A 14,279-nucleotide genomic window follows, 5' to 3' on the forward strand; every position below is an offset into this window, starting at 1 on the left:
GACAGACGTAGAGACAGATAGTAACGATAAATGAGCATCAAGCCACGATGACAGGGAGGAACCTGAAATCCACGTTCCTAAGAGAGAAGGCCACGCACCGCGATTTCAGCTCGATGACCTGGAAGAGGTGAAGTGACGTGGTAGTGAAAACATCAGTTGTTTCCTGGGGAAAGGGGAGAGTGGATAGAACGCAGCATGCGTGTGGCAGTGAGGCCGCTCTGTGCTGCACCGTCCTGGTTGGTACACGAGACTGTGCGTTTGTCCGAACCTGTAGAACTGGACAACACAAGAGCCGACCTTGTGCACATTTTAAACATTCATTGAGGACATGGGGGTCCCAGCGGGGGAGGCCGACGGACGAGAATCTTAACTACTGCAAATGCATTCTGTGACCTTCCTGGAGGGTGTTCAGAGGAAGGTGCTGAGTAACTTTGGAAATGAGCAGCGTCTGTAAGGCCAGAGGCAAAAGGAATGACACAGACGCTGCTCTAGTCGATAAAGTTTTTCTCCACAGAGGTGCTGGGTGGCAGCTCTTGTCACTGTGGTGTGTGTGATGGCTGTGGGAGGGGAGACTGAGTAATCAGACGGAGGAGGAGGGGAGTCTCTGGGCAATCAGGGAGGAGGAGGGGAGTCTCTGGGTAATCAGAGGGAGGAGGAGGGGAGTCTGCGTAATCAGAGGGAGGAGGAGGAGAGTCTCTGGGTAATCAGAGGGAGGAGGAGGGGAGTCTCTGGGTAATCAGAGGGAGGAGGAGGGGAGTCTCTGGGTAATCAGAGGGAGGAGGAGGGGAGTCTCTGGGTAATCAGAGGGAGGAGGAGGGGAGTCTCTGGGTAATCAGAGGGAGGAGGAGGGGAGTCTCTGGGTAATCAGAGGGAGGAGGAGGGGAGTCTCTGGCTAATCAGAGGGAGGAGGCTGGAGTGACCCCTGTGATGGTGGATTACTATTGCACATTTAGCCCAGAAGAGACACAGATGGTTAAACAGTGTGTGTGCAATGGTTAATGGATACACACGTATCTTGTTGCTCTGCAAGCTGAGGGGGACTAGAACCAGTTATGCTTGCAGCAGTGAGCACACCCAGGCCCAGATCCTGGTTCCTAGTGCCCTCCAGTCCATGGGGCCAGGACTGACAAGAAATGGCTGATTCCAGCACCAGAACAAGAAATGCTCAGGATCAGCTGATCCTGGCAGTGCCAGGAAGTGAGGAGCTCGGGCGGGTGTGGTGGCTCACGCCTGTAATCACAGGACTTTGGGAGGCCGAGGCGGGTGGATCACGAGGTCAGGAGATCGAGACCATCCTAGCTAACATGGTGAAACCCCGTCTCTACTTAAAAAAAAAAAAAAAAAAAAAAGCAAAAAATTAGCCGGGCGTGGTGGCGGGCGCCTGTAGTCCCAGCTACTCGGGAGGCTGAGGCAGGAGAATGGCGGGAACCCAGGAGGCGGAGCTTGCAGTGAGCCGATCGCGCCACTGCACTCCAGCCTGGGCGACTGAGCGAGACTCCGTCTCAAATAAAAAAAAACAGTGAGGAGCTCGGTGAACAAAACCCCACAGTCACAGGATTATGTCCCAGCGAAAGAGCCTCCCAGTGGCCAAAGAGCAACAAATCAATCAAGTAGTATTAGAATATAACCCAAAGTATAAAATAAACATGCACGAGCCCATACTGATATAACTGATTGAATAAATAGAGGGAAAGAGACCAACCGTCCCTGCAGAAGGTTTTCAGTAAATGAGGTAGAGCCCCCGTTCCAGGAGGTGGCGAGCTCCCTGCCCCACAGTGCATGGCGCGTGGCGACCTCCCTCCTCCCTGCCCCGCCGCGGGCTGCGCATGGCGACCTCCTCCTCCCTGCCCCGCCGCGGGCTGCGCATGGCGACCTCCTTCCTGGGCGTGCAGTACGGAGAGGGCGGTGGGATAGGGACGCTGCAGTGGAGACGCCCGCAGACACCCCTGGGCCCGGTGGTCAGGTCAGCATCCACTGGTCATGTTCACAGTGTGGCCGATGGTGAGGCTGCTGCCGGATCCTCGCAATCCTGACGACCCCAGCCCGGCCACAGGGAGGCACAGCCCACCGTCTCACTAAGGAACGTTCCACAGAATTCCTGACCAGGCCTCCTCCAAACCGTCCAGGTCATCAGAGACAAGGAGAGTCTGAGAAACCGTCCCTACCTAAGGGAGCCTGAAGAGACAGGATGAGCAGATGTCGAGGAAGGGATTGTTGGTGGGGGTGGATGGAGGGGGAAGGTAGAACAAAGGAGGCGTAGGCCTCGGCAGTCGTGTGGCAGCTCTGGCTTTTTTTTTTTTTTTTTTTTTTTTAATGTTTATTTATTTATTTATTTTTGAGACTGAGTCTCGCTCTGTTGCCCAGCCTGGAGCGCAGTGGTGTGATCTTGGCTCACTGCAAGCTCCGCCTCCCGGGTTCAAGTGATTCTCCTGCCTCAGCCTCCTGAGTAGCTGGGATTACAGGTGCCCACCAGCACGCCTGGCTCATTTTTTGTATTTTTAGTAGAGACGGGTTTTCACCATGTTGGTCAGGCTGGTCTCGAACTCCTGACCTTGCGATCCACCTACCTCGGCCTCCCAAAGTGCTGGGATTACAGGCATGAGCCACTGCGCCCAGCCAGCACTGGCTTATTAATGGTGAGATGTTAATGGGAAAACTAGGCATGTGAGATATGGGAACTTTTACTATTTTTACAATAATGCTGTAAATTTAAAACCATTCTAAAATTAAAAACTTATTTTTGAAATGCAATATATTTGCTTTCCTTTTAAAGCACTTCCCTCATTCTTACCCAATGGACACACCTTCTCAAATACCTAAGTAATTCTTTTTTTTTTTTTTTTGAAACTGAGTCTTGCTGTCACCCAGGCTGGAGTGCAGTGGCTTGATCTCAGCTCACCGTAACCTCTGCCTCCCAGATTCAAGTGATTCTCCTGCTTCAGCCTCCCGAGTAGCTGGGATTACAGGCGCCTGCTACCACACCCAGCTAATTTCTTGTATTTTTAGTGGAGACGAGAGTTTCATGTTGGCCAGACTGGTCTCGAACTCCTGACCTTTAGTGATCCACTTACCTCAGCCTCCCAAAGTGCTGGGATTACAGGTGTGAACCACTGCACCCAGCAAGTAATTCTTATGAACAAATTAGCCTTATAAAGTTGTCATAAACATGTGATGTGTGGCCAGGTTAGAGTCCTGTGTGATCTGGTCTGAGCTGGCCTCTGGGCGGCGTGCCTTGTTGGGGGTGCCATGGGCTGTTTCGGGGAGCACCAGCCTGGGGTGACATGCGCCTGTCCGGCAGATGGCGGCCTGGGGTGACGCACCTGTTGGGCCGATGGCGGCCTGGGGTGATGTATGCCTGTCGGGCGGATGGCGGCCTGGGATGACATGCGCCTGCACCAGGAGCAGCTTTCCTTGGCCAGTGCCCATGTTCCTGTTTTCATTTTTATCTTTTCTGGGGAGGACAGGAGATCATTTCAGTGTCTTTCCACTGAATGTTACGACCTGCTCCATGCACCATGGAGGCATAGCTGAGGTGGGGCCTGTCTGGCTTCGAGGGGCCCTGGAAGGTACTTTTCACACCTCCCAACCCTCAGCACTGAGAGACTTTGGGAGGGGCACCTGTGACAGGGACGCGGGTCCCACCTTGCTGAACCCAGCAGCGAGGGCATCTCTGCTTCTGTCCCTGGAGGTTGACAGCAGTAGTGTGGGAGCTGGGGCCTGGGTGGAGACTGCGTCAGAAACTCTGGTTTCACCTGGGGGGCCATGAATGTCCTGCCAAGGGTGAGACCCTTGGGGCTCTGGGTGGAGAGCAGCACCTGCCCAGAACCACCGGACCCTTGTCCCGGCTGCACCAGGGGCCACTGGCCTTGTGCCCTCCTCCCTCCTCCATCCTGCAAGCCTCCGGCGGGGCTTGGCCTCACCTGCCTCTGTCCACTCAGGACTTTCAGGACCAGGCACTCCTGCAGGCGGAGAGGGGAATTTCTCGGACTGAAGTTGTTATTAGGTTTCTTTGTTTGTTTGTTTGTTTGTTTGTTTTGAAACAGAGTCTCGCTCATCGCCCAGGTTGGAGTGCAGTGGCACGATCTCGGCTCACTGCAAGCTCCACCTCCCGGGTTCATGACATTCTCCTGCCTCAGCCTCCTGAGTAGCTGGGACTACAGGCGCCTGCCACCATGCCCGGCTAATTTTTTTGTATTTTTTTAATAGAGACGGGGTTTCACCGTGATAGCCAGGATGGTCTCGACCTCCTGACCTTGTGATCCACCCACCTCGGCCTCCCAAAGTACTGGGATTACAGGCTTCAGCCACCGCGCCCGGCCTATTATTAAGTATTTTTTAAGAGTGCTGTCTTAAAAATAGATAGCTTGTCTCTGTGGTCCCCGCGCAGCAGCTTCCTTCACGGCAGCCAAACCCAGAAGCAGCCCAGCGTGCGAACACACCGAGGTGTGACTGTCAGCACCACTGAGCCGTGGGAGGGACTGGGTGGTGCAGCGGCCAGGGGGTCTCAGACCCCGAGCTGAGCACGAGCGGAGAGGATGGGTGCATCCGAACACCTGCAGAGCACAGAGTGGGTCCACGGAGCAGGTCCACAGAGCACATCCACAGAGCGGGTCCACGGAGCAGGTCCACAGAGCACATCCATGGAGCAGGTCCACAGAGCGGGTGCACAGAGCACATCCATGGAGCAGGTCCACAGAGCACATCCACAGAGCGGGTCCACGGAGCAGGTCCACAGAGCACATCCATGGAGCAGGTCCACAGAGCGGGTGCACAGAGCACATCCATGGAGCAGGTCCGCAGAGCGGGTGCACAGAGCACATCCATGGAGCAGGTCCGCAGAGCACATCCACAGAGCGGGTCCACAGAGCAGGTCCACAGAGCACATCCACAGAACAGGTGCACACGTCGGATGCGGGGGCGGATGTGAGCAGTGTGCCTGTGACCAGGGCTGTGTGTCTGCACATCCACCAGCCTAAGCTGCTTCTCAGTGAAACCCACTGAGACTCTGGCTGAGGCCTGCCCCAAGGAGCTTTGCCGAGGAGGAGCCCCTCGCGCCCTCCTTCCCGTGAGCGTCTTTAGTTGCAGCTACAGCTGTCATGCTTCCATCTTCTGAATCACAGGAGTCCTGTTGGTGTTGGATGAGTTGACCCCAAAAAGACACAAGAACTCTCTAGAGACACTTCCTGGGGGTCCTGCGCGCTGGATCAGGGAGGCAATAACTCCTGACGCCTTCCTCCTACGTGGGCTTTGTGATCGCTGATGGTCACATAGGGGGCGTTTGGTGGCCTCTGTGTAGAGCGAGTGTCTTCCTAATGTGACACTGGGAACCACCAGCAGCCCGAGCACAAGGGCTCCCGGCCACTGGGCGGGCGGCAAATGTGAGGGCGAATGTTGGGCCCAGGGTAGTGGAGGTGTCCGGGCCTTGCCCGCCCCGGAGTTGCCCAGCTCTGCCCGAGGCCCTTCCTCCCGCCCCAGCATCGGGGGCTCTTCCGCAATGGGTGTCTGGGGGTCCCTGCAGCCTCCCACCTCCCTCCTGGGAGAAGCCTGCACACACTGAGGGGCTGTTTGTTCTTTATTTGCAGAGGTATTGTGGCCAGTATTTTGGTTTTCTTATGTTTTGGAGTCACACAAGCTAAAGACGGGCCATTTTCCAGACCTCATCCAGGTAACTTGCCATTTCCTTCTCCGTGTGCCCCGTGGCAGTTCTGTTCTGAGCAGCCGTCTGTGTCTGTGCTGCTGGGTGTGAGTGTCCCGTCCTCCCCTCCGCCCGGCCCTCCCCAAGGCCTCCGAGGCCACTTCCCATGTGGACGAGGACGTGGCATTCTCAGCTGGCCGTGTGCTCCTCCTCCAGCCACCAAGGGTCCCTCCAGGCCTTCTCCGGCCCTTTCACTCTTCCCTGTCCAGGGCTCTCTGGCCCTTCTCTTCCTGCTTCTGCCTCCTCTTTCCACAGACCCGGTGGCAGAGGGCTCCAGGTGGGGCTGTGAGGCGCTGCCCACTCCCTGCCCAGCACACTCTGCCTCGGCCTCCACCCCACCTTATGGCCCTGACTTCTAACAAACCCTCGTGGGCCAGAGCTTCCCCCAGTCTCAGTGCGCTCTGTCCCCACGTCCCACCCCAGGGAGGGGCTCAGGCCTCTGTAGGGTTGGTGGTTTCCCCAGAGTGGCCATACGAAGTAATTAGAAACATAGTTTCTGGTTCAGCAGGAGTAGGTATTATAGGAAATTTCAAAAATACAAAAAATACTTAAAAATAAAACTACCCACAAATAATAACCACTGTTAAATTTTCACGTTTGTGTATATGGACATATTCAGGACCTTGAAAGACTGGAATCCTGAACGTGTGGCTTTGTGCGTTCCCCACTTCAGGTTCAATAACTTCAGTCATTTTCTTATTATTATTATTATTTTTTTTGAGACAGAGTCTTGCTCTGTCACCCAGGCTGGAGTACAGGGGTGCGATCTCAGCTCACTGCAAGCTCCACCTCCCGGGTTCACATCACTCTTCTGCCTCAGCCTCCCAAGTAGCTGGGACTACAGGCGTCCGGCCACCTCGCCCGGCTAATTTTTTGTATTTTTAGTAGAGACGGGGTTTCACCGTGTTAGCCAGGATGGTCTCAATCGTGTTAGCCAGGATGGTCTCAATCTCCTGACCTCATGATCCACCCACCTCGACCTCCCAAAGTGCTGGGGTTACAGGGTAAGCCACTGCACCCAGCCCTTCCTTACTGATTTTTTAAATGACTTTAGTCATTTAGGTTTAAATGACTTTAGTCATTTCCTTACTAATTTTTTGACAGCTGAAATTTTAATGACTGCTTGTTTAGCTGTCATTTGAATGTACTACATTTAACCAATTTATTTAAGCCATAATACTGTATATTTAGAAAGTTTCCAGTTTTATTTTAATGAACTAGGCTGTGGTGAATTTTTTCCCTATGCTCTGTGTAAATATCTGATTATTCATTTAATAAAATGTCCCAGAAGTAAGTATCGAATTATAGGACACACACAGTTTAAGCCCGTGATACGTGTTATAAAATTGGCCTCCAGGAGAGCGGCGTCTGCCCCGGGAGAGCGGCGTCTGCCCCAGGGTCAGCGCCATGGTGGTGAGTGAAGCTTCCCCATCCCCAGAGGCCCTGAGCGGGGAGCCGTCCGGTGACCCAAGCAGGCTGGTCTCGCTGGCCGCTTCCTTGCCCAGGGCCTTGAGAAAGGGCTCCTTGAGTGCCTGGTGGGCCGCTCTGCTGACTGACAGCTGTGTGGGAAGGGCCCAGGGCTCTTGTCTGCCCAGTCGGCTGAGCACAGACGGCCTTGCCTCAGACGGGTTTGGATTGCTCAGCAGAGCAGTGGAAGGTGCAGCGATAGTCTAAAAACTGCCTGTCACACAGTGAAAAGCCTGGTGCAGTTACGTGTTTGTTGGGTGGATTTGGAGGGAAGAAGAGCTGCCGGAAGCTCAGCCAGTGGCCGTCCTTGCTTGGAGATGCACCAAATCCCTCCTGGGTGCCGGCATCACTGGGTGCTGGGACGCAGCTGTGAGTGGGGCTGACTGGTCAGCAGGCAGCAGCTTGTCCTGGCATGTGGCCCCGGCACAGGGAGAGACTCCCGGGAGGTCCTCAGCTCTGTGCAGTCTAGGAGCTCCGGCTGCAGGTCCCCTGGTGGGATGTGGAGCCTCTGGGCCTGAAGGTCTTGACGCTTCTGAAAGCTCCAGCCATGGCTTCTCTGAGCTGTGGCTTGTCCCCTCCTGCTGGGCAGGGCTGGGAGTTCCCAGGGTGTTCAGTTTTGGTTTGAGCTCTGCTCTACCTTTCTTCTGTTAGTTTAGTTTGCTTGGCATAAATTCCACGTTACTTTGCCAGTCTTCAATTTACTGACAGGGAAGCCTGTCCTGGAGCCACCTTCTTCCACGTGTCTTGTTAACTTGGGGGCCGGCAGGGAGCCCTCAACCCTCTGCAGTCACAACACATTGAAGTGGACAAGTGAATCCTGTGCAGCGGAGGTTCTGGGAGGGGCAGGGAGAAGGATTCTCCAGAAAGGTGGTCCCTGTACACCGGAGGCTCTGGGAGGGGCAGGGAGAAGAGCTTTCTCCAGAAAGGTGGTCCCTGTGGGCTCTGCCCACCTTCTTCCCACTCCCCTGGGTCTGGCCCAGGAATGCCCAGTCCGGCGGCTGTAGCCGTAGCCATTAGCAACTGGGCCTCATGAGGAAGAGTGGAAATGAGCCCAGCCCGGCCGTGGAGGGAGCCACTTTCTTTGGAAACTTGAGTTGGCTGCAGCTCGGAGGGAGGCGGAAGGTCCTGGGCCACTGAGATGGGCACCCCTTCTGTGTAAACTGTATTTTCTTCCTGGCTCCCTCCGAAGGCTGAGTCAGCCACAGTGTTGCCAGGGCTGCTGAGGCTGCCTGTCTGTCTTTCCCCTCTGGTGTGATGTTTAGAAAGACAAACGAGCGCTGGGGGCTGGAGGTGGCCCTGGGGTCAGGGAGGTCTGGAGTTGCTCCGGGGAGCGAGGCAGGAATGCAGACCAAGGACCTGCTGGGTATTCGGGGGCGGCAGCCTGGTGCTGGTCACATGTGAAGCCTGAGTGGGGAGAGGAGTCCGAGATCACCTTTCTGATCTGGGGCCTTCCCCAACAGGAGAAATGTGAGAAAGATTTGACTCGGCAGTGGCGGGGAGGGAAGTTAGCCCCGGACGTGGTGACCTGTGGCCCACTCAGAACATTGTGGTTTCATGGGTATAGCTGTCCCCTCAGAGAGCACCTGCAGGCTGGGCACCTGCTCCGAAGGCGTCCCCTTCAGTCAGCGTCAGAGAACACCGGCAGGCCGGGCACCTGCTCCGAAGGTGTCCCCTTCAGTCAGTGTCGGGCGAGGGCTGCCCCAAATTAGTCTCACCACGACCTTTAGCTCTTGGGCCACTGGGAAGTGTTCAGGTTCTCAGCCCGCGCATGAGGAATCAGTTTGTGATCTCAGCTGTCTGTCTTGGGTCCCAGACCTCCCTAAGCAGCTTTTCCTAAGAACACCAGGGCGTTTGTATTTCCTGCCGATGGAGGGCGGCTTTTTGTGAGCCATGGTAGCCGTCTTCCCCTGAGTACATCGGGTCCTCCTGCGTTTGGTCCTAAAACCTCACGTCTGCGTGTCTTGCCATGAGCTGCTCGGAGCCGTGGGAAGTCAGGAATTGAGGGATGGTTTCACATTAGAAGTCTATTAACGTACTCATCACATCAACATGAAAAAATTAATCCCCTTAAATGCAGAAAAACAAAAATTCATATTCATCCATGACAAAAACTTAACATACTGGAATTAAAAAATTTTTTTAACATGATAAAAAAGTATCCTAGTCTGGGCAACATGTCAAAACTCCATCTCTACAAAAAAAAAAAAAAATTAGCTGGATGTGGTGGCAGGCACCTGTGGTCCCAGCTACTCAGGAGGCTCAGGTAGGAGGTCACTCAGGAGGCAGAGGTTGCACCAAGATTGAGCTCCAGCCTGGGCGACAGAGACTCCATCTCAAAAAGAAATATCCACCAGAATCCTACTCCAGACTTAATGGTGCAAGGTTAGAAGCATCACTGGTAAACAGGACAGGGATGTTTGCTGACTGATTCTGTGCAGCAGTTCACAGGCTGAAGATTTAAGGGCTGGAATGGAAAAAATGAAGAAAAAAATTCACTTTTTAGAGGGAAATTGTGCCTAATTCTCAGTTACAGCTTTATAAAGGCTCTCCAGGGACCTGTGAGGGGCCCAGAAGAGACACCGGGTGTGAAGGAGCCAGGAGCCAGCCTGGGGCTGAGCGGGCCCTCGGAGGCCTGGGCTGGGCGCACTCACCTTCTGTCATCTGTCTTTGTAGCTTACTGGAGGTTTTGGCTCTGCGTGAGTGTGGTCTACGAGCTGTTTCTCATCTTTATACTCTTCCAGGTAAGCCGTTTTTCTGGGTTGGATACCTGGGAACTTAGGTGACGGTCTGGCCCCAGGCAGGGTGACAAAGGAGGCCTTGCCCATCCGGCCCTTGAGTGATGGGAGGAAGCAGGGCTGGACCTCAGAACGTAGGCCGAGCCACGGGGGCCTCCAGGAGCATCTGCTGGTGGGGGGCTGACTGTGGCCGTGTAGCAGGGCCACACCTAAGTGTGGGCACAGACGAGGGCAGGGCCAGTGGTGCAGCTGCCGGGCTGGCTTTGCCCACAGCTGAGTGCGGGTAGGGACTGGGCATGAAGGGAGCAGCAAGGGACCTGCGATGCAGGCCAGCGTGTGTGTGGCCAGGGCACATCTGGGCTTCAGAGGGGACCCCAGCGCCCAGAGGGACAGGGTCTTTGTGTCTGTTTTGTGGTTGACCAGTGTGGCTGTGTGTGCTGCTTCCCCATCCTGACCACCTTCCGCAAGACGGGCAGGGTGCGGGTGGGAGGTGCAGCTCCTTTGTAATTCCTGGGTCAGGCTGTGTTGCTGCCGCAAATGCTTACTTTATTAATACTCTTTGTTCCGTTTAACGCAGTTTAAACACACATTTTGGGGCTGTCTTCAGGTTACAAAGGACTTTGCTATTCCCAGTCTTAAAACTCCATCAGTGCGTGACCAGATTTTTTATCATCATGGCAGAATTGGCTTTTCTGGGGTAGTGTACGTTCTATGAATTTTAGCATTTGTGTAGACTTATAGAAACACAGTTAGGACACACAACAATTCCACTGGCCCCAAAATTCATTTGTGTTACCCCTTGGTAGTCGTACCCCTGACCCCTGACCCCTGACTGCTGGTGAGGGATCGCTTCTGCCTCCGAGAATGTCCTATACACGGAATCATGCAGTGGGCAGCCTCTTCCCGCCCTGCACGGTGCCTCTGAGGTTCATCCAGGTTGCATGTGTCTTCCCATGCTCCTCTTTCTTTTAGTATTTATCTGTTTTTGAGACAGAGTCTCACTCTGTCACCCAGGCTGGAGTGCAGTGGTGTGATCTCAGCTCACTGTAGCCTCCACCTCCCGGGTTCAAGTGATCCTCCTGCCTCAGCCTCCCAAGTAGCTGGAATTACAGGCACCTGCCACCACCCCCCACTAATTTATTGTATTTTTAGTTTCATCGTGTTGGCCAGGCTGGTCTTGACCTCCTGACCTCAAATGATCTGCCGGCCTCGGCCTCCCGAAGTGCTGGGATTCCAGGTGTGAACCGCCCCGCCGCCCTGGGCTCCTCTTTCTTGGCAGTGAGTTTCTCAGGCTCCTTGTGTCTGGTGACCTGGACAGTTTTGTGGATTGGTCAGGAATGTAGTGGAATATCCCTCAAGTGACATTTGAAATTGGACAGTGTGAGTTCACCCAGGTTGTTCTTTTTCAAGATGGTTTTGAATCATCTGGGTCTCTTCCATTTCCAAACGAATTTTTTGGATCACCCTTTCCAGTTCTGTGGAAAGAACAGGTGGAATTTTTTATAGGGATTGCATCGAATCTGCAAATCTTTTTTGGGAGTAGTGTCATTCTAACAATATTAACTCAGTCCTTGAAAATGGGATGGCTTTCTGTTTATTTAGGTCTGTAATTTCTTCCAACAATGTGTTAGAGTTTTCAGGGTTTAAGTTTTGCACTTCCTTTATTACATTTACGTCCAATTATCTTATTCATTTTATGCCCTTGTAAGTGGAACTGTTTTAATTTTACTTTTGCATTGCTCATTACTAGTGTATGGAAATGTAGCTTATTTTTGTGACTGGTCTTGCATCCTGCAACCTTGCTGAACTTATTAGCTCTAAGAGTTGTAGGGTTTTGGGGTAGATTCTTAAGAATATGCTATATTCAAGATTATGTCTTCTACAAATAGAGTTTTACTTCTTCCTTTCCAGTCTAGATGTCTTTTATTTTCCTGTGTAGCTGCGCTGGCCAGAACCTGCAGCTCAGTGTTTCCTAGAACAGGCAAGGATGGGCTTTTTTTTTTCTTTTTTTTTGGAGACAGGGTCTTGCTCTGTTGCCCAGGCTAGAGTACAGTTGTGTGATCATAGGCCTCCACAGCCTCTAACTTCCCAGGCTCAGGTGATTTTCCTGCCTCAGCCTCCTGAGTAGCTGGGACTACAGCCATGTGCCACCACGCCTGGCTTTGTTTTTTTGAGACATGGTCTTGCTTTATCACCCAGCCTGGAGTACAGTGGCATGATCTTGGCTCACTGCAACCTCCACCTCCCAGGTTCAAGCTATTCTCGTGCCTCAGTGTCCGAAGTAGCTGGGATTACAGGCACGTGCCACCACACCCAACTTTTGTATTTTTAGTAGAGACAGGGTTTCACCATGTTGGCCAGGCTGGTCTCAGAATTCCTGGCCTCAAGTGAGCCACCGCACCTGACTAATTTTTAAATTTTCTGTGGAGGTGAGGTTTCGCCATGTTGGCCAGGCTGATGTCAAACTCCTAGGCCCAAGCTATGCATCCCCCTTGGCCTCCTAAAGTGCTGGGAGTATAAATGTGAGCCACTGTGCCTGGCCAGATGGACATTCTTACCTGATTCCTGATGTCAGGGGAAAAGCATCCGGTCTTTCCCCACTGAGTGTGTTAGCTGTGAGTTTTTCCTGGATCTCCCCTACCGAGTGGAGAACGTTCTGTGAGTTTTTCCTGGATCTCCCTTACCGAGTGGAAAACGTTCTGTGAGTTTTTCTTGGATCTCCCCTACCGAGTGGAGAACGTTCTGTGAGTTTTTCCTGGATCTCCCTTACCGAGTGGAGAACGTTCTGTGAGTTTTTCTTGGATCTCCCCTACCGAGTGGAGAACATTCTGTGAGTTTTTCTTGGATCTCCCCTACCGAGTGGAGAACGTTCTGTGAGTTTTCATAGATCTCCCCTACCGAGTGGAGAACATTCTGTGAGTTTTTCTTGGATCTCCCCTACCGAGTGGAGAACGTTCTGTGAGTTTTTCTTAGATCTCCCCTACCGAGTGGAGAACGTTCTGTGAGTTTTTCTTGGATCTCCCCTACCGAGTGGAGAACGTTCTGTGAGTTTTTCTTGGATCTCCCCTACCGAGTGGAGAACGTTCTGTGTTTTTCCTGGATCTCCCCTACCGAGTGGAGAACGTTCTGTGAGTTTTCATAGATCTCCCTACCGAGTGGAGAACGTTCTGTGAGTTTTTCCTGGATCTCCCCTACCGAGTGGAGAACGTTCTGTGAGTTTTCATAGATCTCCCTACCGAGTGGAGAACGTTCTGTGAGTTTTTCCTGGATCTCCCCTACCGAGTGGAGAACGTTCTGTGTTTTTCCTGGATCTCCCCTACCGAGTGGAGAACGTTCTGTGAGTTTTTCCTGGATCTCCCCTACCGAGTGGAGAACGTTCTATGAGTTTTCATAGATCTCCCTTACTGAGTGGAGAACGTTCTGTGAGTTTTTCTTGGATCTCCCCTACCGAGTGGAGAACATTCTGTGAGTTTTCATAGATCTCCCCTACCGAGTGGAGAACGTTCTGTGAGTTTTTCCTGGATCTCCCTTACCAAGTAGAGAACGTTCTGTGAGTTTTTCATAGATCTCCCTTACCAAGTAGAGAACGTTCTGTGAGTTTTCATAGATCTCCCCTACCGAGTGGAGAACGTTCTGTGAGTTTTTCCTGGATCTCCCCTACCGAGTGGAGAACGTTCTGTGAGTTTTTCCTGGATCTCCCTTACCGAGTGGAGAACGTTCTGTGAGTTTTCATAGATCTCCCTTACCGAGTGGAGAACGTTCTGTGAGTTTTTCCTGGATCTCCCCTACCGAGTGGAGAACGTTCTGTGAGTTTTTCCTGGATCTCCCCTACCGAGTGGAGAACGTTCTGTGAGTTTTCATAGATCTCCCCTACCGAGTGGAGAACGTTCTGTGAGTTTTTCATAGATCTCCCTTACCGAGTAGAGAACGTTCTGTGAGTTTTCATAGATCTCCCTTACCAAGTAGAGAACGTTCTGTGAGTTTTCATAGATCTCCCTTACCAAGTAGAGAACGTTCTGTGAGTTTTCATAGATCTCCCTTACCGAGTGGAGAACGTTCTGTGAGTTTTTCCTGGATCTCCCCTACCGAGTGGAGAAAGTTCTGAGTTTTTTTTTTTTTTTTTTTTTGAGGCGGAGTCTTGCTCTGTCGCCCAGGCTGGAGTGCAGTGGCACTATCTCGGCTCACTGCAAGCTCTGCCTCCTGGGTTCACGCCATTCTCCTGCCTCAGCCTCCCGAGTAGCTGGGACTACAGGCGTCTGCCACCACGCCCGGCTAATTTTTTTGTATTTTTAGTAGAGATGGGGTTTCACCGTGTTAGCCAGGATGGTCTCGATCTCCTGACCTCGTGATCCACCCACCTCGGCCTCCCAAAGTGCTGGGAT

At 52.9% G+C, this 14,279-nt stretch overlaps 1 protein-coding gene across 2 annotated transcripts in view; it reads left to right on the plus strand.

Moving 5' to 3' along the window:
• Positions 1 to 14,279, plus strand: part of PTDSS2 (phosphatidylserine synthase 2) — a 40,007-nt gene that overhangs the window by 19,439 nt on the left and 6,289 nt on the right. The window contains exons 3-4 of one of the 2 annotated variants that reach the window (XM_008011468.3): positions 5,583 to 5,665; positions 9,836 to 9,903. In XM_008011468.3, the coding sequence (XP_008009659.1) occupies positions 5,583 to 5,665; positions 9,836 to 9,903 (151 nt within the window). The remainder of the gene's footprint in view (positions 1 to 5,582; positions 5,666 to 9,835; positions 9,904 to 14,279) is intronic. The other variant, XM_073021533.1, reaches the window with a different exon arrangement.

Source organism: Chlorocebus sabaeus, chromosome 1 (genome assembly GCF_047675955.1).
Source record: "Chlorocebus sabaeus isolate Y175 chromosome 1, mChlSab1.0.hap1, whole genome shotgun sequence".
Classification (NCBI taxonomy): domain Eukaryota; kingdom Metazoa; phylum Chordata; class Mammalia; order Primates; family Cercopithecidae; genus Chlorocebus; species Chlorocebus sabaeus.